The 22920-nt window shown below is 37.9% G+C and overlaps 1 protein-coding gene across 2 annotated transcripts in view; it reads right to left on the reverse strand.

Moving 5' to 3' along the window:
* Positions 1 to 1107: 1107 nt before the first annotated feature.
* Positions 1108 to 22920, reverse strand: part of GLDC (glycine decarboxylase) — a 38071-nt gene continuing 16258 nt past the window's right edge. Inside the window, exons 6-25 of one of the 2 annotated variants that reach the window (XM_005488151.4) lie at positions 22319 to 22466; positions 21893 to 22089; positions 20621 to 20717; positions 19565 to 19670; positions 18377 to 18516; positions 17546 to 17626; positions 16901 to 16998; positions 16322 to 16406; positions 16186 to 16227; positions 14075 to 14217; positions 13169 to 13244; positions 9899 to 10024; positions 8792 to 8941; positions 8241 to 8353; positions 7440 to 7581; positions 6012 to 6123; positions 4638 to 4733; positions 3536 to 3708; positions 2812 to 2892; positions 1108 to 1742 (exon numbers count right to left, since the gene is read on the reverse strand). In XM_005488151.4, coding sequence (XP_005488208.1) covers positions 1599 to 1742; positions 2812 to 2892; positions 3536 to 3708; positions 4638 to 4733; positions 6012 to 6123; positions 7440 to 7581; positions 8241 to 8353; positions 8792 to 8941; positions 9899 to 10024; positions 13169 to 13244; positions 14075 to 14217; positions 16186 to 16227; positions 16322 to 16406; positions 16901 to 16998; positions 17546 to 17626; positions 18377 to 18516; positions 19565 to 19670; positions 20621 to 20717; positions 21893 to 22089; positions 22319 to 22466 — 2350 coding nt within the window. In that variant the 3' untranslated portion in view covers positions 1108 to 1598. The remainder of the gene's footprint in view (positions 1743 to 2811; positions 2893 to 3535; positions 3709 to 4637; positions 4734 to 6011; positions 6124 to 7439; positions 7582 to 8240; positions 8354 to 8791; positions 8942 to 9898; positions 10025 to 13168; positions 13245 to 14074; positions 14218 to 16185; positions 16228 to 16321; positions 16407 to 16900; positions 16999 to 17545; positions 17627 to 18376; positions 18517 to 19564; positions 19671 to 20620; positions 20718 to 21892; positions 22090 to 22318; positions 22467 to 22920) is intronic. The other variant, XM_074533292.1, reaches the window with a different exon arrangement.

The raw sequence follows: 22920 nt of genomic DNA on the forward strand, positions 1-22920 counted from the left end.
TATTAAGGTGATTTAGCATGTAGGTGCAGCTTTTCACATAAACACTGGAATCTGGCCTGACTTTCCTTCAGTGAAAGCCATTCCTGTCTCCTATCATCTGTAGACTCTTTGTGTAAAGCCCCCCATGAAGTCATAAGGTAGGTAATGAAAAAGTTGCAGTCCCAAAACTTTCACTGTAAAAGACACAAAATTTACAGTACATAAAATATTGCTATAATTTGTGTTACTCATTTGTGTCCCTTCAGAGTTCCCAGGCTGAGTGTGCATGTAGTTCTTCTCATCTTCAACAAGTAGTTGAGTAGTGGGTGGATGTAAGGTGCAGAACTGCACAGTCGTTTTCTATGGTCCCAGTGTTGCTGAGTGCCTGTTTCCTAACTCACCAAAATTGTGCTTTGAGTGGCTGAATGAGTTAGGTCCTTTCAGGGGTGCTCATGTGCATCAGACAGCTCTGCATAGACCTGGGCAGGTTCCTTTCAAATGTGCTCATAGCACAGAGATCTGACGGTGTAACTAGTGAGAGGATTAGTTTTATGTAAATTTGATCTGGAACATGCTGGAAAAGGCTCCCTTTTAAGGTGTAAGCTTTGGTTACTGAGTGATTTAATGTGGCACTCTGTGTTGAAGGAGGGCTCTGGTCTCCTTAATCTCTTGGAGCTTAAGCTGTGAATCAGTTTTTACACAAGCTGTAGATAAAATAGGGCAAACTGAGGGCTCTGTATAACAAAGTGCCAGAGAGTGACTTGAGAAACTGTGGAAAGAGAACACGTTTTTACCCAAGATTCAAGTAATACTAATTCACAGTCTTTTATGCCTTCATGGTCTTTTATACCTTATCCAGAATAAGAGAGAATTAGATGGAGCTACTAAGAAAAAAATGTGATGCTGAGCAAGATTAAGTTTGTTACTGCTTGGTAAAATGGATAATTTTGACTCTCATTAAAAAAAATCAGAGATTTATTTAAATATTAATCTCTGACAGTATTTTCCTTTGTGTTAAGTTTATTGCTGCTGTGGAAATTGTCAGAAATCAGAGCTTAAGTTTCATAATTTCATACTGTCTCTTGGACAAATGCAGCTGAAAAGTTTAAATCCAAAACATGACAACAATTAAAATTCTGACCAATTTTATTAGGCTACTAACACTGATAGGTAAAAAAATCAGTATGAAATATTAACACTAGCAATGCTAGTTAGTGGTAATATGTGAAGTAAATTAAAAAATCTACTTCATCATTTTTTTACAAAATGTAAACAATTAATCCTGCAGTTGATATTTATTAGTATTGCCTTATGCATCTGCATCTTTTCTACTTTTTTAACTGTATCTCCCATGCCACCTTGCAAGCTGGATGTTAATTGTTAAAACTTTAGCATGAAACAGACAAAATGATAAATCAAGGCAACTTCCAACATCAACTGCTGTGGAACAATCACATTTTGTTTACACCTAACATACTGATTGTATTTACATTTTAACTGACCAGTGCTCAGTAAACAAACATGGTCACTATTCAAAATATACACAATATAAATATCCCCAGGAAATCAGGAAAGGGCCATTCTGATGGAGTCAAAAATGCAGGCAGCTGGAAGCAATCTTAGGAAGATGCTCTCTTCTGTTCAGAAAATGGAGATTCATAGGCTTCCATCGGTGGGCAGGTACAAACCAGATGTTGATCTCCATATATGTCATCAATGCGAGCAATTGTGGGCCAAAACTTGCTTTCAGGCTTCACAAATGGCTAAGAGAGATAAAAGAACCCAACCATCTTAATTTTTTCACCAGATAAAGCTACAAAATTATAACAGACACTAGGAGCTTGAAGAATAACTAGTGCTGTGAAAGTGGATTTTTTGGGTGAAGTCATCCTTCAAGTCTGTTTTCAGAGCCTGAAAGTTAACAAGGATGTGTAATAGAAGTGATGGTTAAAAGAATGCTTAGATTTTAAAAAAGTCTGGTCGTGTCCTCTAACACATGCTTGCGAAGAAGTAGTTTTCACAAGATGAAAGAAAACTTTATTATCCTTTGAACAACTGGCTTTCACATATGAATGAAGGAAAAGCAGAGGACACTGCTGTGCTGTTCAGTCTAGTTAGAGTATCATACTTAAAGGAAAGTGGAATGGTGGTGTAGTTGAATTCTTACTCTTTGAAACAGTACATATCACTAAAATACTTGCAATTAAGTTTCCAAGCAGAAAGGTTGGACACATTACATTTGGTTGGACACATTGGTTGTACATTTAGCTGCTATGACTGTGAAAGCAATTAGGAAGTTTGATATCAGACTCCAGCTCCAATCTGACCTTTATTGTAGCAGGTCCACATTGGTGTCGCTTTCCCCACACTGACCTTGGGGAACCTAGTCACAGCTTACGCAAGTTCTTTTGAGCAAAGCTTTGAATGTCAGCATGTGGGACTCTGTTCTGGGAGCCCTTGGTGCAGTTTGTCAGAACTAAACAGGTTGTTTCCGATAGGAATTAATACTCAGTGTTCAAGTGCTAGGATTTAGAAATCCAGATCTGCACCAGTGTGTAGAGACTTTTTTTTTTTTGAGCATTTCTTTCCTTGTCTTTAAAAGCTAAACTAATGAAACTGTGGTAAAGACAGCTCACACACTTAAAAACTGAGAAACAATATAATGGCTCTGAAGTTTTCATTCTTACCACATTACTTCATCTCCAACTGACTAAGAAACTACAGAGCACAAAGCATATTTATGTATTACCACACCAGAAAGTTCCCATTATGTACAGAGCACAAAGCATATTTATGTATTACCACACCAGAAAGTTCCCATTATGTACTCACCAGTGGGAATGCTGCCACTTCTCTGGAGTAGGGACGATCCCACTTGGAAGAAGTGACACAGTTCAGAGTATGTGGTGACATCTACAAGAAACAAGACATGTTGAGAACAAGAAATTACTGATTTCTGTTGAACAGATCAGTGTGAAGCCTTCTTCAAGTTTTCATTACCACATATAAATAATTACTGTCTAGAGAACACGGTTTATCTGGGGAGGAACAAGGCAGATTTAAAAAAGGAGGCAAGTCAGTATTTGGATTTTTTTTCAGTTTGCCTAAAGATGCTACCCAAGGATTGAATATGCTTTTGGCTTTTCCCTAAACTTAAAAGGCAGTATAGCATTAAAAGAGTTGAACAGAACTTGAGCTGATACTGGTTCTGTCCTGCATTGCTAAAATAAATCAATCTTTATTTTATTATTAATGTTAAGGTCATTCCATTTTCCATCTTCAGCCAGTGAAATAAGCGTCTCTCCTTTGTTACTTTGAGATGGCCTTAAAATATAAATTAAGTGCTTGTGGAAATAACTTTCTCTGCTCTGTCAGCAAGACTTCTCACTTGAAGAAGTCAAAATTCAAATTTTGAAAAAGTTGAAGTTTTCTCAAGAAAGTCTTGTGCTCACTGTTGTGCCCCATTACTTTTGAGAGTACTGAAAGACCAGGAATGGGCATCTGCAGACTCAAGGGTTAGACTGATGCTGTCACCTTGCTCGACATGCCATCTTACCTTTAGTGGGTTAATTTGGGGGTCCATCCTGCCTTCCTCTATTTCAGCAATTTCCTGCCGAATACTGATCATGGCATCACAAAATCTGTCCAGCTCTGCTTTGTCTTCAGACTCTGTAGGTTCAATCATAAGTGTCCCTGCCACTGGCCAGGACATGGTTGGAGCATGAAAACCTGGTGACAATAGCAGAAATCAGTCACAGATAACAGGGTATGAGACAATACATGCATTAGCTATCAGCAGATTCACAAATTCAGTCCTTTCTCTACAAAAATCTATAGAGATTGAATTCATTGGTAGTGTTGGCTCTGTACTTCAGAGGCAAGATAAACTTTTCAAGTATCTTAATTTTCAGCACTGAAGGGTAACACCTCTGTTTTACAATACAGCTACACACAGATTTACTTTATTAAAAAGGAACTTTAATATACTTATCTAACTCACCTCTACACCTGCTGAAAAGTCTGTTTAAAGTGGTGCACAATATTTAAGACTCACTTACAAAGAGCAGGAAGGGTGGGTTTTTTAGTATCACAATTAGGCTTTGGGTTATTTTACTGCAGAGGTATTACTGGTTAGGGTTTTAACAGCTTTCATGCATATTCATTAGAAGCACAGTTCTACAGGATCAAGTAGTTCAATGGATCCTCTTGTCTGGCAGCCAAAAAGCATTCACAATCAGATCCTTTAGAGCATGAGTACAAAACTGCATAAACTATATCAAGATGGAACTGTTCAAATCCCATTATCCTACTTTAAAAGGGTTTTTTTTTTCCTTCCTCTTCTGTTTTGTTTTGCTTTGTTGGAGTCTTATTAAGCTTTTGGCTCCAACCCACTTGCTCCAAACAGTTGAGAGTCATGTAATCAGTAATTTGATGGGACAGTTTACAACAGTGTGAAGTAGCAGCAGAGTCAGAAGTACCTACTGCAATTTAGTATATGCAAATATCTCTCCAAGCCCCATAAAGAAAATGAGGAAGCCTGAAATAATTGTGACAGATTCACAATCCATAAGCACAGAACTGGAATGTTTGTGTCTCCCTTTAGAAGATATTTGGAAAATTTTCACTCATACTGCTATTTTAATAGACATTTGACTTACCATAATCCTGAAGCCTTTTAGCAAGATCTACGGCTTCAATGTTTGCTGTTTTTTTGAAAGGTCTTGTATCCAAAATGAATTCATGGGCTACATAACCTGTAAATAAAAAATGACATCTACTATTAAGTAAGACTAGTGAGAACACTAGTCTTACTTAACAGGAGAACAATGCAATTTACCAGGCTGTCTATTCTGATTGGTTTTGTGGAGATCATGGCAAAAAGACAAACTCAAAAATATCCACTTGGGCAAAACCTCAAATCTGAGAAATTATCAGGTAAAAGATATACAACTCAGTTTTTGAAGACTGATTCTTTGAGTCCCACATCATATTAAGAAGAGGCCTCATTTACAAGATCAGAACTAGGAATGAGTGGTCAAAGTAGCTCCTACAATTTACAAGTTCTCTGAAAAAATTATTAGATTTGTCAATGGCCCAACACCATTTGGGTTTTAGGCTATTTTAAATTAATCATGATAATCAGTTTTATCTAATGCCAGAGCAAAACTCAAATCTTCTGTTATAGAGAGGCTAAAGACAAAAGTTGTCTGTATTTATATTCATGATTCTGGAGAACCTTCCATTACATTGTTAAATCCCTGAAAATTTGCAATTTTTATTCACTTCTATTAAAGTACAACTTGCAGGTTTTACCAAGGTGTATGTCATTAAATTCAAGATATATATTTTAGAGAACACATATATTGTACTCAAATGTTCTTCGACGCTGTTCAGCTTAGACAAGCCAAGTAAGTTCTCTGATTGGTACACTACTCCCGGAATAATTTTTTCATCTCTTCTTCATTACTTCTGTCCTATTACAAGACTGGAGAGCCAAAACAGGCAACCAGAATGTAGATGAAATATCATGCATTGCCAAAGGAAGTCTATCTCAGCTCACAAAAGTGAACAAGGAGCAGAAATGAGGGAAACATGGTGGGATTTTTTCAGAGGTAGTGTGCAAGGAGAAGTACAGGTCCAAAAATTACTTTCAGTTCTTAAATTATTGCATCATTGGTTGTGGAGATTTGGAAGTCTCAACTTGGTTGCTTTTCCTTTTTCTGATGTTCATCAATCTGTTACTAAATTTCAAGGAGAACGATCTAATACTTTATCTTTTGGCATTGTCTTTTTCTAATTACAAACAGATATTACTTTTCTTCTACTTCAAAGTATCTCAGTTTCATTGCAATACATCCAGTGAGGTGTGGCTGGTTATTTCTCTTCTTGTGAACAAGAGAATTTTGAAATCAACAGTCACATAGCATTAAAAAAAAACCAAACAAACAAACAAACAACTGTGTTGCAAGCCAACTTCTACATGAGGCAGAAAAAAAAGCCTGGTAGAAGAAAAAAAAATGTCCAATACTTGCCTTTTGCTCCTCTGAAAAGGATTTTGTAGTGCTTCTCTAGCCTTTTTGCCATGTAATTTGCATTTAGTATAGCAATCTCAGAAGCATGCTTCAGACCCTTTGCTCCCATTGTCTGAAAGAAAAATAACATGAAGAAACAGATCTAAAATAGGTCCAAACCAAGCAAAGTATGCTTCTGCATGACAGAGCACAGCACCTCAATGCACCTGGCCAGTTCTGGCAGTCACTCTGCTGTTACACTTTTCCACACAACACTCACAGAGAAGCACTGGATATTGATTGAGGCCACCTTTGGTGAATGTAGTTTATGAGAGTGTCTACTGTTTAAGAGATGTAGCTTCACGTTCACAAGTGAATGACCCAAACCTTTGCTCCAACTGAGAAGCTTTGAACTGAACAGAAAAAAGTGAGAACACAAATAATGTCAAAAGGCACAGGCTGCCTTCTCCATCCCACAGCCAGACTGTCTAGGGAAGTTTAGGTGGGACAATGTAACTAGATGGCATTTTGCACTGTGAGGAAAGAGCTCCCCTTAAAAATTTCTAATGAATGGATTAAATATTCTCTAATGGGAACCAGCTTAGAGTCACAAGTAATTTCTACCCACAGCTGTAAATGGAAATGGTACCAGTTCATATTTGCTCATTTGGAATTCCAGGAGAGCTGGTTTCCCCAGCAGAGGAAGTTTCCATGGTTAGAGTACCATACTGGCAACAAAGTACTCTGAATGACACTGCCCCTAGGTTCATTCTTCTCCAGCTCTGTCACTGTAAGCATTAAAATGTAGCTCAAGAGTCCCAACACACCCTGCTTTCAATTAGAATTTGAATCTACAATCATCTCTGTTGGCTAAATATTGCCATACATGTAGCCAAATATTTGCTGGCTTATCACTAAATTACAAGGGATTAACAAATTACATAGATCATGATCAAGCTTATTCACATGTAAAACCAAAACTAAGTTCAGTTTTCAAATTCTCTGGAATTCAGGATATTGTAAAATTCAATGCTCTGTAGATGTCAAGTATAACAATACTGAACCATACAATTAAAAATACTCTTGGCAGAACAGTAATTTAAACATGAAAACTTCAGCGTCAGAAAGTGGAAGCCTGACTGTAATTTTCTGCCTGTTGTCCTCTTATCTCAAGACCTATTACAAACAAAAGGTAGAAGAGTTAGATACAACTGTTGTCCTGATGTCCTTTCTTGTGGCAACATTGCCCTACCATAAATCAAGTAGGCTTGATGGATGTAAATAACCTGTGACTGGATTGTCATCGCTTCATTTCGCTGCATTTCAGTCTGTGCAAATAATATCAAAAAAAATGAACTGCTCTTAAAGCTGTTCATGTGGTTCCAGTGGTCACTGAACTTGAAAGAGAAAGAGAACCTCAGCTGATACTCCTTATAAAAGTCTACACACCTTGATATACACCCAGGAAATTGGCAATATAGCACTGGAACCCCAAGGTGCAGCACTGACAGTACCCAAAGAACATGCATCCTGATCCGTCTGTATTTTGATCACAGGGTGGGTAGGCAAGTAGGGAGCCAAATGTTTCTTCCTAAAACAAAAACATTGATTTTAGAGATAAAATACTAGCACATCTGGACAGTTTCAGCAGTAGTTTCTCTTCACCTTGCTTTCAGTCACAGTCCTCTAGGAAGTCTGATCTCTGCCTTCTTCAAAAGAAAGGTTATTAACACAGCTGGTGCCAGTGGAGGATGGCACTCAGTTTTTCAACCTATCACAAGATATTAATGGAGCTATCAAAATAAAAATTACGTTTTAAACAAGTAAGATTATCTTCCTTTAAGGAAATAAGAATGCTCCATAGGATAGATTCACACAGCTTGTGTAGCAGTTCTGTGTTCTGGACTACATGCAGTATTATCAGCCCTCAAACTCCATTTCTTACTCAGGAAACACATTGCAGAGTGAGGTTTATCATGCACACCAGAAGGCAACATGGAAGCCAGGGTTTGGGGATACAGGATAACACTCCACCACTGAGCACATGACTGTGCTGGAGAAGAAGGACAGATGCTTGCAACCAACATCACACCTCTCCCAGCCACGGCTCTGTACTGAAGTGAACACCCATCCAAGACTCACTGGGGTGTGTAAATATATCTATATCTATATATATTTGCAATTTGCAATATATGTATATATATTGTTTTGGTTTTTTTTTTAAGGAAAGGCTAATATAGAGATACCCACACTCCAATTGGTCCCATTCCAGGTCCTCCTCCTCCATGGGGAATGCAAAAGGTTTTGTGGAGATTTAAGTGAGAGACATCAGAGCCATAATCTCCAGGACGACACAGACCAACCTGTAAAGGGAATATGTTTCAAAACATTCTTCATATGCCATTTAGGACCTATTTTGGAATGCAAGGACAACAGGCTGAAAAAGATGGTGCATGTTTTTATGTTTTTCTTTATCACGATGCATCATAAACAAGAACTTGATGCAAATAATATTTTGTTTTAGGAATTCTTAATTACAGCTGTAAAGAATGTCTTTGATAAAGGGTAAGCAAATTTCAGTGAACAACTCATAAATCTTCCGACACATTTCAGGGGAAAATCAAGTAAAAGAGAATTACTTTCACCATCGAATTTTAATTACTGATCTCGGAAATCTCACATCCTCCCCCAAACACTGTGGCATCTTGCATGGAAGCTGGGTTGTAGTCTGAACTGAGTACTGCTGTGCTATTTTTATTCCAAGGATTCCCGTTAGTAAAAAATCTGCCCAGTTTTTGTACCTGAGCATTCATATTTGCTCCATCTAAGTAAACTTGGCCCCCATGTTTGTGAATGAGGTCACACACGTCTCCAATCTCCTCCTCAAACACACCATTGGTGGAAGGGTACGTGATCATGATGGCTGCCAAGTTCTCCTTGTGCTTGTCCACCTGGTGGCAGGGAGGGGAGAGAAGAAAAGGTCACTGAGCCTCCGAAGGCTTCTCAAGTTTTTATAAAAAAAATACAAGTAAAGTCAGAGTGTTTTACAGGTGGGAAGCAGGCCTATCAGCAGATAGTCAAAGTGACTTATGGTCAGCAAAGGATACTGGGCTCCCTTCTTCAGCCACACCTAGTGAAAAAGAGTGATTTCTGAATAAATCAGAATTTTAAATCAGGGGAAAAGGCAGGTATTGAAAGGTGCATACATACACACACACACATATATACACACATATACATACAAACATATACATACACAAATACATACATACACATATATTTGTGTACATACATATACATATACATGTGTAAAACACTCTCTTTTGGGACCTTCAGACAACCCAATGAAAATTTGGCCTTCAAGTTAATGTGAAATAATGACCATTCCCCCTACTTTGCGCAGCAGAGTTCTATGACTGCCATAAAATCTTGTCCAAATGTGGAAATGTGTCCTGCTAATCCCTTGCATTGCAAGATTCACCTGCAGTCAATATACTTAAAAAAAGAGAAAAAAAGTAGTTGCCTAGCAACAATTTCTCCAGCAGAGATGGACTTGAACTTTGCTGAAAGAAGGCTGAAATTCAGTTTCAAATGCTTCACATTCATGAACATGGCTTGTTCACTTCCAGTGCTAGCTGTGGACCAAAAGGGTCTGCTATAAAAGAGTCTACTGTGTACAAAGACTCTTTGAGCAAATCCTGCACTAAAGATCCTCAAATTAAAAGGAATCTTACAATTGTCACGTAGTTAGTGTCTGAGTGAGGAAAAAAAATTACTTAATCCTTTCAAAGCACATATTCAGTATTATTGCTTTATTTTTTCTTGTAGAAAAATGTGATTCAGCTGCCAACACTATTCCCTTCAGAGAAGAAGTGTTCCTTGAAAATCAAAGATAATTAAATACTCACCATTGCTTTTAAATGAGAAATATCAATGCTCCCATTTTTATCCACTTCAATGGGCTGAATCTTCATCCCTGCCATTTGTGCACTTGCTGGATTAGTACCATGAGCAGACTTAGGAATAAGGCAAACCTTGGAAGGGAAAGAAAAAAGAGCCTAAAGTATAACTAGTTTAAAAAATCTTAATGTTTTATGATCCACACACAGCTACAATTCATTATCAAAGTTTTGAAAAGAAATCCTGATGGTACCAGCAAATTGCCTCTTTTGCAGAACAATGCAACTAAATTTTTAAGGAAAATCCATTCAGGTATTAGCATTTAACACTCATTACCAAAGTTTCATTTACTGCATAATCATATTTAGGGATGTAATTCCAGAATATTATTTCAGACACTTATATTTAATTTTTTTTTGCCTCATCCCACCTTTTTTTAAAACACTATTTTTTTTTACAGTTATCAATCTCCATATGTACAATTACTTGAAAGGAAAAACTGCCTAATTTCAAATTTCCACTGCAACTTCTTCTGGCTTCCAAAGCATTTTCTTCTGTATTCTATTCAAAACAAAAATTTAGACCAAAATATTTTGGCTATAGATGAGAAACTCAGAGCTACTTGCATGCTTTGTACAGTTAACTTCAAAAGGAAAAAAAAAAAAAGAGAAGCACTTCTAATTAAATAAAGGTAGGCTCTTGTCAGTCATAGGAAAATTGTGCACATGTCAGGATATTTCCAGGCGTTTTTTCGGAACTCCACCCTTTCTAAAGACAATAAATATTTCTCAAAAAAACCCAAACAAACCCCCCCCCCCAAAAAAAAAAAAAAAAAAAAAAAAAACCACAAAAAACCCCCCAAAAAAAAACCAAAAACACAAAACCAAATGAACGAAGCAACCAAAAAAATCCCTAAGAACACCTAACCAACCAACCAACAAAAAACTAGCACGTGAACAAAACCCAAAACAAAACAAAAAACAAACAAACAAGCAAAAAAAACCCCAAAGCAAAAAAAAAAAAGAAAACCAAAAAGCCAAAAATCATTTTGTTCTACAGAAACTGCATGATGGTTCATGGAACTCTATCCTCCACAGTGATGCTGAGACAAATGTGAATACTTCCAAAGCCCAGAAACACAGGGATCCCAGCGCCAGCGCCAGGACGAGCTGTGCCGCATCTGTAGCCATTTATCCGCATAGCCAAAATTTTGTAAAGTGCCTCCAGAAGGCACCAAGGCCTGCTGGGTACGGACATCATTGATCGCACAGAAAAGCAGGGATGCGAGCTGCCAGTTCCGTGTCCATCCTTTTTTCCCACCAGAGGGCACCAAATCCAAGCGCGCCCAACCGAGGGAACCTTGAGCTGCTGGTGTTATTGCTTTCTCCAGCCCGGCAGAAAAAAGCACTGCAGCGTTTCGCAGGCTTTCTTATTTTCTTATTCCTTTTTACTCTTTCCCAAGAGTACCACGGTTTTCCTGTAACATTTGAAATCTGTAAAGTGTGAGTAAAGTGCAAGCCGCCCCCAGGCTCTCCGGTGCAGTTCCCCTCCGGATGTTTTCAGAGAAGCCCAAGGGTCTTGCACACAAAAAGAAGAATGGCAGATGACACACAGACAATCAGAAGACAACTCTCCAAGGAATAAAATTTTAACCTAATTCCACTTCCCACTGAGTAAAAACTACTCACAAAACAAAGTTTGTAACTGTAAAGAGTGGTAGCCTCCTAGTAAGTTTGATGTGATCTGGATGCAACAAAGAAACAGAGAGAGAAGAAGACAACACTTATATTCAGTTTTAGATGGTTTCCTCACACAGAGGCTACAGCTCCCAGGAAGCCAGGACAGTGATGCTTCCATTTTGAGAAGATAAGTGAGTCCCAAAGCCAAGGATAAAATCAGGTTCAAAGGATATGTATTCTATTGCACTAAGGACTTTTTCCCTTCTCTTTAAAGCCAGCTGTATGGATGTGTAAAAAAAAAGACCTAAGTAATCTCAGACTTCCAAAGAGATTTTTTTATGTGATCCCAAAAAATGTTCCTAAACTAACTTCCAGTGGCTTAAGTGGGAAGGTACATATGGATAAATATTTAATGAAAGCATGTTACAGAAAAGAAAAATAGTGTTCACTGTATGGAAAGGTCATCCTAATAGAATATTATAAATATCTGTGCTGGTTCTCTAACATTTAAAATTACTCATAATTGTGTTTCTAATGGAGACACCCAGTGAAATGCCAAATATCCTTTAATACAAACCCCCCCAAGTCATTAAAAGAACGGATTGCAGAGTTCAGAAAAGGACCCACAGTACTGTGGGGCAGCATTCCAAGCAGTACATGTATACTGGAGGCAGACAGATCTAAAGTATGACACAAGAAAACCATCTTAACAACCCACAGCTTTAGCTTTGAACTTACTGCTACTAAACAATCTCACCATTTTGGTGGGAAAGAAAGCAACCGCATCAAAAACTATAAAGGGAATAAACAAAAAAAAGTAAAAGGAACACAAAAGCTTTAAAGATAACCAAAGTTATAAAATGGCTTTTTTGAGAAGGATGGACAAATAACTAGAATCCAGCTAGGAAATAAGGATGGATAATAATATAATAAATAATCCCAGAATTAACACATGATATGTCAACTGTTCATCATCTTTCAAGAGTGAGAGGATGTCAGATGAAATTGTAAATATACCTCAATTTCCTTCCTTCCAGCCTTCCCAACTTCCCATGGCCGACCACACAGCTTGGGAATTAAAATGCCATATGCATGACCTTTCCTGCTTTGCCCTCTTTCCCCTGAGCTTTTGTTGTTGAGCATGCCATTACATGGCACCAGCAGCCCTTTGGTCAGCCAGGGTCAGCTGTCCTGGCTGTGTCTCTCCCAGCACCTTGCTGACACCCAGCCTGCTTGCTGGGAAAGGACAGGGCCAGGACAGGGCAGTGGCGTAGAGACAAAGCCTTGACACTGTGAAAGCACAGCTCACCATCTGCCAAGAGATCCCTGTGTTATGAACAGTGCTTCCTCCACAATTCATGTGAAGAAGGTTAAGTCAAACCGAGTCCAACTCAGCACAGTCACCCTTCCCTGGGTCATTCTCAGGTCTGTAAAAACTTTTAAGATGCTACCAAGGATCCTGGTGGGAAGCATAGAGTACTGAAAGCCTATCAGAAGTGACAATACACGATCTAGTTTCTCTCTAGGTGAGTCCCAGCTGCTGAATCAACTCTCCACTTCCCACTGAACCCTCTTCCCCACATGAGCATTGACACTCACGGTTCTATGACGTTCTCCTTTGGCATTTAAATAAGCTTTGATTGCAGCCAAGCCTGCGTACTCTCCTTGGGCTCCACTGCAAGAACACAAACACTGTTACACGGCACACAAAGCAGGAAGTGCTACCTCTCTGACACAACTTCAAAACTGTCCTGCCCTAACCCTTACCCATGACTTCAGACAAGTGTCAGCAAATTAAACAGGGCAAATTCCTAAGACAAAATTACAAATGGCCATGCTTAAATTAACAGCTAGATGTAAATGAAAAAAGTAGATGACAGGTGATGCCATTTTATAAGTTTATACTACAATGTTAAATCCTTCTGCTGGCTGAGAGGGTCCACATTTCTGCACCTAGCAGGGGATTCTGTGCTTGATTACAGTGAGACAAACTAATATTGAAATGCATAGCAAGGTGTATATCATGAAACATAAAAGGTCTTTCAGCAATAGACTTAGTGTAGAGTAAGTTCTTGCTGTTCATTTTGTATCAAAACTACTAGAGAACACAAGCAGGGTGCAGCAGTACTCATTAAATGCTGCTTTTAGTGAGCACAGATATCTCAGGCATTCTTCAGTCAAACCTAGTGCACTACCTACCAGTTTTGACAATTAAACACCTGGCAGGTCACACATCTTATTCCTATCCCAAATCTTTATTTTCAGTTCGTGGGAGGAAATATTAAAAGACATAAAAAGACCAAATCGTTAAACTTTCAGAAGAGATGAGACAAAATAAGATACCATAGTTTTTAAAAAAATGACTACTTAGTAATTTAGTAATCCAGCATTCAAGAAAAATTTGATTTTGGAAAATTCTTCCATGTTTGGCTTGCACATCTTCTTTGGAGATAAGGTTTTGGTATCATGTCTCAAGGTGCAAACACTCAGGAAAAAAGTTCCTACCTATTTGGCTGGAAGGAGATTTTGTCATAGCCCGTAATCTCACATAGGTCCTTCTCTAAATCCTTGAAAAGCTGCTGATACCCTTGAGCTTGATCCAGAGGAACAAAAGGGTGGATGTTGGCAAATTCCCTCCATGTAATAGGCTATAAAAACAAACCAAACAAATATATAAAGAATGCTGTAACAAAATACTTTACAGACTCTGTTCTGTTAAACTCTGTGAAGGAATGAAGTTGCCTTGTGGTCAATTAAGTATCAAACACCAAGTATGTTGATCTGCTGGAGGCTTGGAAGGCTCTACAGAGGGATCTGGACAGGCTGGATTGGATGAGGCTAAGGTTAGTCATGTGAGGTTCAGTAAGGTCTAATGTTAACTGATTTAATGTTAACCTTTTAGCTTTTTATTTTTGTAATCAGATTACACATAAAGTTTTGGGGTATTATAAAGAGATTACCCCCAAAGCTTAGAAGTAGCTTATAGAATACATTAGCCCCTTTCTCTCTTGCTCTTTTTTCTCTTCTCAGCAGATCACCATGTCCATGTTGATGTTTAAGCCACGGGATGGTGCAAAAGCCTAGAAGATAAGGGGCTAATGTGTATGTCTCAAACACTGATGGACAGATAGGTGAGAAGCCAGACAAGGATTGTTGATAAGAGCAGACTGTGTAAATGGGCAAGAAAGAATAGGATGCAGGTGGAGAAGGGGGCCACATGGAGCTGGAGGTAGAGCAGTTTCCTGGGACAACAGTCCTTGTTCTGGCTTCTGGATATACTCAGCACAACACAGCACACCCCAAGTGCAGCAATGAGGTTGAGAAAAGAGCATGGACTGTTCACCAAAGGTTGATCCAGTGGGGGGAATCAAGATCACCAAAGACCTCCAAAGCCCTCTGACCCATTTCCAGACAGGCCTAGAAGAACTGTGCATTGACCATGCATGATAATTAATTTGCATAGAGAGCAAGAAACTTATCTCCAGGGTTGGGAAAACTCATCTAAGAAGGGTAGGAGTCTCAGCGCACATGCGCCTAGGACCCTGCACACAACATCTACAGCCCTACAACTGCCTGAGAGTGTAGCCGGGGGGGGCTGGTCTCTTCCCAGGTAGTAAGTGGTAAGACAAGACTGGATATAAAGAAAAATGTACTCACAGAAGGGGTTAACAAGCATTTGAACAGCCTCCCTAAAGAACTGCTGAAGTTAACACCCCTGAAAGTGTTTATGAGATATGTAGATATGGTGATCAGGAACAAGGTTTAGTGATGGACTTAGAAGTGCCTGGTCAACAGTTGGACTTAATCTAAAGGGTGTTTTCTAACATAAATGATACTGTAATTCTCAGATTTTCTAACATTAAGAATATGCTCAAAAATTCTTAATTTCACCTACCTTTACATAGAGCTGTGGTGTCTACGAGGTAAACAAAGAGGAGTTGCTGAGAATAGTATTAGTGTTACTTAGAGGAAATATACAAGACATAAAACAGTGAAGGGAAAGAGAGGAAGCAGTGAGAGAAAGGGGACAAAGGAAACTACTGAAAGTGAGAAGACAGCAGGAAGACAGCAAAGGAAGCACATTCCAAGTCAAAAAGTCATTTGTTAATCAAATAGCCTGGCTAAAGCTCTGCTTCATGTGCTATCAGCTAAAAAAATGAAGATATCTGGGGACTCTTCAGCTGGGAAAAAGGGAATTATCCTAAGAAATTGCAAACTGAAAAAGAAGCCTGAATTGTCTGTCCCATCTGACTCTTTCCATATTTCTGAGGATTTGATTTTAAGATCTGTAAAGCAGACAGAATTTAGGTAATGCAACATTGCTTGAGGGAACAGGACTGTGATACCTAATTGCAAAAATTGTTTTCATAATTTTTTCAAAATTGAGTCTTCAAAACCACATACTCTCCTTCTGTTGTTGCAGTCCTACTTGTGCAGAACGTTTTCTTAGTGGAAAAGGGAGAGGGAGACTTCAGCTGCCCCTGAAACTGCCTCCTCAGGTGAGGTATTAGACCAAAAACAGGTTTTACTTCACTGGATGAAGTAAAACAGGAATGACACTGGCTAGATAGTTTACTCATGTGGATATCAAGTGAGACAGTATTATTGCAACTTACTGTGAGTTCAGCTGAACTATTGAGCTTCATTGTGCAGGACCCCTAAAAATGCAAACACACATCAGTATTTATTGAAATACATGAACACATAGGTAAGTACATAATTTTTTGTCTTTTCTTTTTGGTAAATACCTACCAAGGGAATCATGCTGTGAACAAGGGAAATATCTTTGTTTTCTAATCTCTTCATGTACCGCACAATATTTGTCTCAGAGTGATAGCTGGAGAACACAAAACACAATGTTAAGGCAAGCAGATCAGCTGTACCAGGAAAATGAAAAGAACACAAAAAAAGAAGTAAGACTGAGGATAGTTATTAATATATACCAAGTAGTTCTTTTCAAACTGGCACTTTAAGCTTGATAATAGCGACACAGATTAAAAATGCTCATTATTATCTCAGTACCACTATCAGTAAATATGGAATACAAGGATACCATGTCCTCAAATGGTAGGTTGTACAATGCAGCAGATTCATGGAAAGACACTATCCCTCAGTGGTCATGAGCATTGCTCTGCTCATTTAAAATGAGAGGATAGCTAAAAACGCTACTAAATATCTTATTTTAGAGTAATGAGTTGCTGTATGAATCTAGGTACAAAACTGTCCTCAACTGACTCCACTGCTGGTTTAGAAAGGAGATATTTCAGATTCCCTAAAAACAGCAAACATACATTCAGATTCCCTAAAAGTAGCAATCAGACATTCACAAACCTGTTGAAAACCTGGTGTGTCAAGAATTTGGAAGTTCTCTTAAATGGGGTGCTAAAGATGCCTTTGGTTTCCTCACCCATACCTTCAGCAATTAGCTCCTTCAACAAAAAGAAACAGAGTCAAATATTTTAGTGGGGTTTTTTTTGTAGTAAACTTCCATTAGAACTAGCTTATGAAGCAGTTTGTCTCAGGATTTAGTCAGCTTTTAAGGTAAAAACCCCACCTTTGATATCATATGTATTTACCTAGCATGACAACAGCGATATATTAAAACTGGGTAGCTTTAATGTCTCAGTAGTGCTTATCTTGTAGGCATTGCTGCTAAATGCTAATGGCATGCAAGAAAAATTCCAGTGGGGAAAGAAATACCTGACCCCACTTACCTTAACTTCTTACATCACATAAGAAGTAATACCCTTAATGCAAGGTGTCCAAGCTGACCGAAGGAACTGAGTGCCACCACCAGAAAACGGCATATAAATCCTCTATTTAACACTACCTCTTTATTTAAGAGAGGATCTGAAATTCTTAATATTTAACAAATGGCCATCATATAGAAACCCACTATACAAGACCAGTTTTGGGTTTCATTAAACTCTGGAAACATTCAGATAATTTAATCCACATTACCTATTATGTACTTACAGAAGAAGACTCGCAACCAAAAATCCATAATATGTCATCTAGATCTTTCTCATTTACAGTTTCATCAAGTGATACTCCAAGCTATGGATAAAAGCACCAGTAATTACTTAAAGCTGTTTATTCTAGAGACATAGTGCATTTGTTTTGGTCAAGAAAATGTTTCCAGAAACACAAGAGGAAAAAAAAAAAGCAATCTACCCAACAATATGTAAACATACATATTTATAGGTATTTATGATATATAAATTTATTTTATTTATATAACATTTTCCAGTTCCTTCCTTTACCCTCCTAAACCATCCAAGCCACATGGCTCAGAAACTTTGATACTCATGACCTCCTTTCCAGTGTTTCTAAGTGTTTTCTACTTAATAAGAAAATTGCCCATTTTCCTTCCCCCATTCCAATTTACAGAATATACTACACTCTGTGAAGAGGTCTTTAGTGCCAACCAAGATGTGGTTCAGATTTCAGTCTGCCTTCAAACACTGCCACAGGACCTGAATTCTGGATGTCACCTTGTGTTTCATCATTAAATTTTAGAGTGTCTCCACTCTACCCCTTAGTGGCGTATTTAAAATGAACAGATTAGATAAGCCTCTTAATTGGCATAAAATGTAAACACAATCATTATTTCTGGAAGTTCAGTGCATCACAAGTTCATTGTTTATATTATCTTTATAATTGATGGATATATCTGAGCAAATTACAAGATCTTAAATAATTTTGTTCTGTTTAGCACAGATTGTAATGTAATGATTAGAGACTTAATAAAGAAAATGTCACACTACAAAATTTCTGAATTTATCAAAGGATTAGAAAGTTGCTTACCTTGCCATCACTATATATCCGAAAATTTATCTTTCTAAGAGCTGCCCTGTCCAAAACCTCTTTGACTGAGCATCCACACGTGATTGTCAAGGTGTCAAAGAACAGATCGTGATGTAGCTTGTGACCAGCTCGCCTGAGACCTATAAAAAACAGCAAGTTAATTCTATTATATATGTACAGTGTCTTGTTTGCTAAGGTGGCAGTTACAGAGTAATACTATGTATCTCATAAATAAATGCTTTTACATCATGGCCCTTGTGTAAAAAGCAGCAAAATCACCATCTTTTTATTGAAATGTTACTGTGTATGAAATGCAACTAAATCAGATTCAAACCTAAGTAATAATGCAGATTGAGTCTAGGGAAGGTAATTCTGATACATCAAATCTGACATATATCCAGCAGCAGAGTTGGTATATGAATGCAATATGGACAAAGTAATAAGATTGGAAAGAAATTAATGGATATGAATTGCCACAGAACTTGCCCTAACAAAGTTTAGAGTCTTAGGGTTTTTTCCAGTAGCAAGAGGTCTTCTGGCTATCTGGCAAATAAAGTATGGATGTTTCTTACAGTAATCCCTTGGTTCCAAATATTCCAGTTTTTATAGCTCCTTCTGACAGCCGTGGTAGTATTATCAGAGAAAAAAAACCCTACCAGACCACATAGTCCAGGTGCAATCATTATGTTCTGCTACAGATTTTGTGCTTTTCTTCAGCTATTAAGCTTTGGGATTTCAATGTTTGTAGCAGATATGATACTCCACCCAATTTAACTGAAATGTTTCTATTGCTTTAATATAATTTATTACCTTCCTTTGCTATATTATTTATACTCTGTGCAGATTTCTGTGAGTAAGCTAGGATGGTCCATCAAAAGAAGTAGATGCTGGCAAACAGCAGTTCAACAGTACCATCCAGGGACTCACTCTGCAGACTTCTGTTAAGTTTCCCAAGAAAACAGAAGCAATGACTGCAAGTTCTTATCACATAGACATCTTATTCTTGGATGTCATTACCAGAACTACACAAAAACCATCAGCTGAGAATTTTGTATTAAAATGGTGCCTCTCAAGTTGAGAGAGCACACATCAGATGGACACTCCTGCTCTGCCCTGCAAGTTTATTTAAGATGTGTTTTTTAAGGGGTAAGGGTTTTAGAAGAGTTTCTGTAAACATTAAGTACGCACCTTCAGCCAAGATTAGAGCAGCATTGTGTACTCGTCTTGCAATGTGCCTTAGTCCATCCGACCCATGGTATATCCCAAACATGGCTGACATGTTGGCCAGAAGAGCCTAGGATCCAAATACAGTTCAGGATATTATTATTGTGAGCAAAGACTACTTCATGTAAGTTCAGTGGAAAGTTTCTTTAGCACCCAGAGAAAACCACACATCCTCAGCTGATGTTATAGCTACTCCTCTCCTGCCTACACAATAAAAGGAGGGAAAGGCAACATACTTGTATGAAACTGTAAGGACTGATTATGAATTCAATGCTGTTTGAAATATAATTGTTTTAGCCATTAACAAGTACTTAAATTCAACTACTGCAACAAAGATCTTTAAAGACTTTAAAGTCAAGGATCAGTGCAAAAAAAACCTATAGAGTATCTCCTTAATAGTAAGTATATAAACTTGTGTCAATAATAATATCTTCTCAAAATCTGTCACAACATAAGAGCAGGAGGAAGGCAATGCTAGAAGCAAAAAAAAATTATGACTGGCTGGCTGGAGGTCTGTGGAAGTATGCTGAAAATAACTATTTTGGATACTGTTGGAACTCTGATACTTACTTAATCATGGTATTTTCCTGTAAAGATATTACTTTGATGATGTAACAATCTTGCATCAAATTGCATAGACAAAAAATATAAGTTGTGACAATTTGAGTAATTAGTTTTATAAATTAAAAGTTTATTTCTTCTGCCTTGAGTTGGCAGAAGATCATTGGAATTCTCTTCTACGTAATGAAAAGTTCTGTCTTGCTTATAACAAACATGCCACTACTCAGTGGTGTTTATGCTACAATACAGACAGATTCATGACACTGCAAGAATTCAGGACTGTAGTAAGGAAACAGATAGTAAAACTCTCTTTTCAAGCAGACCCCATCATTCAAAACAAATGAACAAAGACCAGAATATTTTTATGTCCTTCATTTTTCTACTAAAATCTCTCTAAAGTATAGGTAACTCGTTGTTCAACTTGTTCCTTTCTAGCCCTGAAAATAAAGTGTAAGTTACCTGTGCTGTGCAGATGTTGCTGGTAGCTTTATCCCTCCTGATATGCTGCTCTCGTGTTTGTAAAGCAAGCCGGTACACCTCCTTCCCACTTGCATCTCTAAGCCACAAGGGAAAATGTTGCTTCTGTTACTTTAAAATTACAGTTATTTATGACACAGAACTTTATACATGCTAACCTGAAAATAAATACTATCCTCAGAGACAGAAGGGTGCTAGGGAGAACAAAGCATACGTCAGGACAGTTGCAATATCAAACAAAGCAAGACTAAAGCACCTCTAGATTTCTGTTTAACTACAGGAAATTTGGTATTTGCCTTAAAATGATAGAGATTATTGCAGCTATTTGAACTGAAAAATAACATAAATTGAATATTCCTAAATTTATTGATAACTGTGAATGTTTTAGTTATTTTTGTTACTGGAGTACTTCTGGATAGCCTCTGTGACAAAGATGTGCAGTGTTCCTAGTGACAATTACTTTGCATTTCAATTATTACTAGTTTGACATCTTCTCAAAATACACAGTATACATCACTATCAGCAACTATCAGAAGCAGATTTTGCACATTGTTTCTCTGCATAACTATAATTTGAACTAGATTAAGTTCCTTCTAGATTATTTTGGAGGTCCACTGAATTTTCTACTTCTTTCCATTTATGTTTTATAAGATTCGATGACAGAGAAAAGGTCAATACAGAATATGTGGAGTAAGTTGTCTTGCAAAGCCTCCTGCTGTCACAATGAATCCATTCTACTTTTGGTTATCTCTTCATCCCACAATGCCACAAAAACTATAGACAGTTCCACACAAATGGAATTCTTGAAGCTTGCTTTCTCAAAACTGAAGGGAACTTTTAGTCTCACCGTTTTCAAAAAAACAGGGTGGTCAGTACAACACCATGGTCACCTGTTGTTCACAAAGGCTGCACAAGATGATCATAGGGTGTTTTTTATGGTTTCTTATTTGTTACTAGGATCTCTGAGGGGAGACTTTAGACATGATATCAGGTAAAACATTTTCAAATAAAGGGTTCTAAACCATTGGAACAGGCTGCCCAGGAAGTGACAGCATCACCATCCCTGGAAGTGTTCAAAAAATGTGTGGATATGACACTAGTCATGTGTGGATATGACACTAGACACTATGGTTTAGTGGTGAACATTGTGGTAGGTTGATAGTTGTACTTGATGATCTTGAAGGTTCTTCTAACCTTAGGGATTCTAAGACTCTATGGCTTCAATCTTCACTTCATGGCCGAGGGCGCCCTTACCTTGTGACACCCACCATTCTGCCCGGCATCATTCTCACTAGATTTTCCTTCACAGCAAAGAATGCTGCATGGGGTCCCCCATAGCACAGCGGGACACCAAACCTCTGGGAGTTACCCAGGACAACATCCACCCCAAACTCTCCAGGAGGCTTCAGAATACAGAGGGCCAGAAGGTCCGTAGCACAGCAGGCAAGAGTCTGAGAACAGAAACGCACAAAGCAGTCAGCCTCTCCTCTAAAGGAACGGTGTCTACATGGGAGCTAGGTTGTTTCATCTAGTTTCAAACAGCAGCACATCACTTGCATGGAGCTGAAGTGCAATGGTTGCAATGGTTACGAATTTCATGTAGATGAGAGGGGATCTCATTAACACAGCTTCTATGAAAATGGCTGTCAGATTGATATCTGTGTGACCAATAAAATTTACCCCATTCTGATGAGCTCTTTCAACAAGTTCAGAGAAGTCTTCAATCTTCCCTTCAGTGTCTGGATACTGAAATAACACTCCACTGACATCCTTTCCACTGAAATCCATCTCATGGGGTAATTTGAGCTCCGTAATAACACCTGTATAACTGGAAACAAAAACATGCAGAAGGCAAAATATTCAAACCACCTCCGACCTTGGAGTCATACTTAGTAAGATGTTTTCATGGAGTCATATATGACTCTTTTCTTTAACATACAAAGACAGTTAAACATCTTTGCAGCACTAAGCACTGACAAAGTTTCACATCATGGTATATAGTACTGAAGAAGAATTACATTTGATATCATCATCAGAAATACAGAGCAAAGCAAAAAGAGAATGCTTAAGATACTTGCTTCCTAGTAAAAGAAAAAAATGACCAGGCTGAATTCAACAGCCAAATGTATGCAGTTATGCAACAATTTAAAGGAAAAATTAAATATTTTCTTTTTATGATATGTTTAGTCTCTTTTTAAACAGCTTTAATTTCTTTGCAGTTGTATTTGAACTAGAAGTAATGTCAAATTATAACAGACTTCTGCTTTTAGTTTGCAAAGAAA

This window comes from Zonotrichia albicollis, chromosome Z, assembly GCF_047830755.1.
Source record: "Zonotrichia albicollis isolate bZonAlb1 chromosome Z, bZonAlb1.hap1, whole genome shotgun sequence".
In the NCBI taxonomy this organism is placed as follows: Eukaryota; Metazoa; Chordata; class Aves; order Passeriformes; family Passerellidae; genus Zonotrichia; species Zonotrichia albicollis.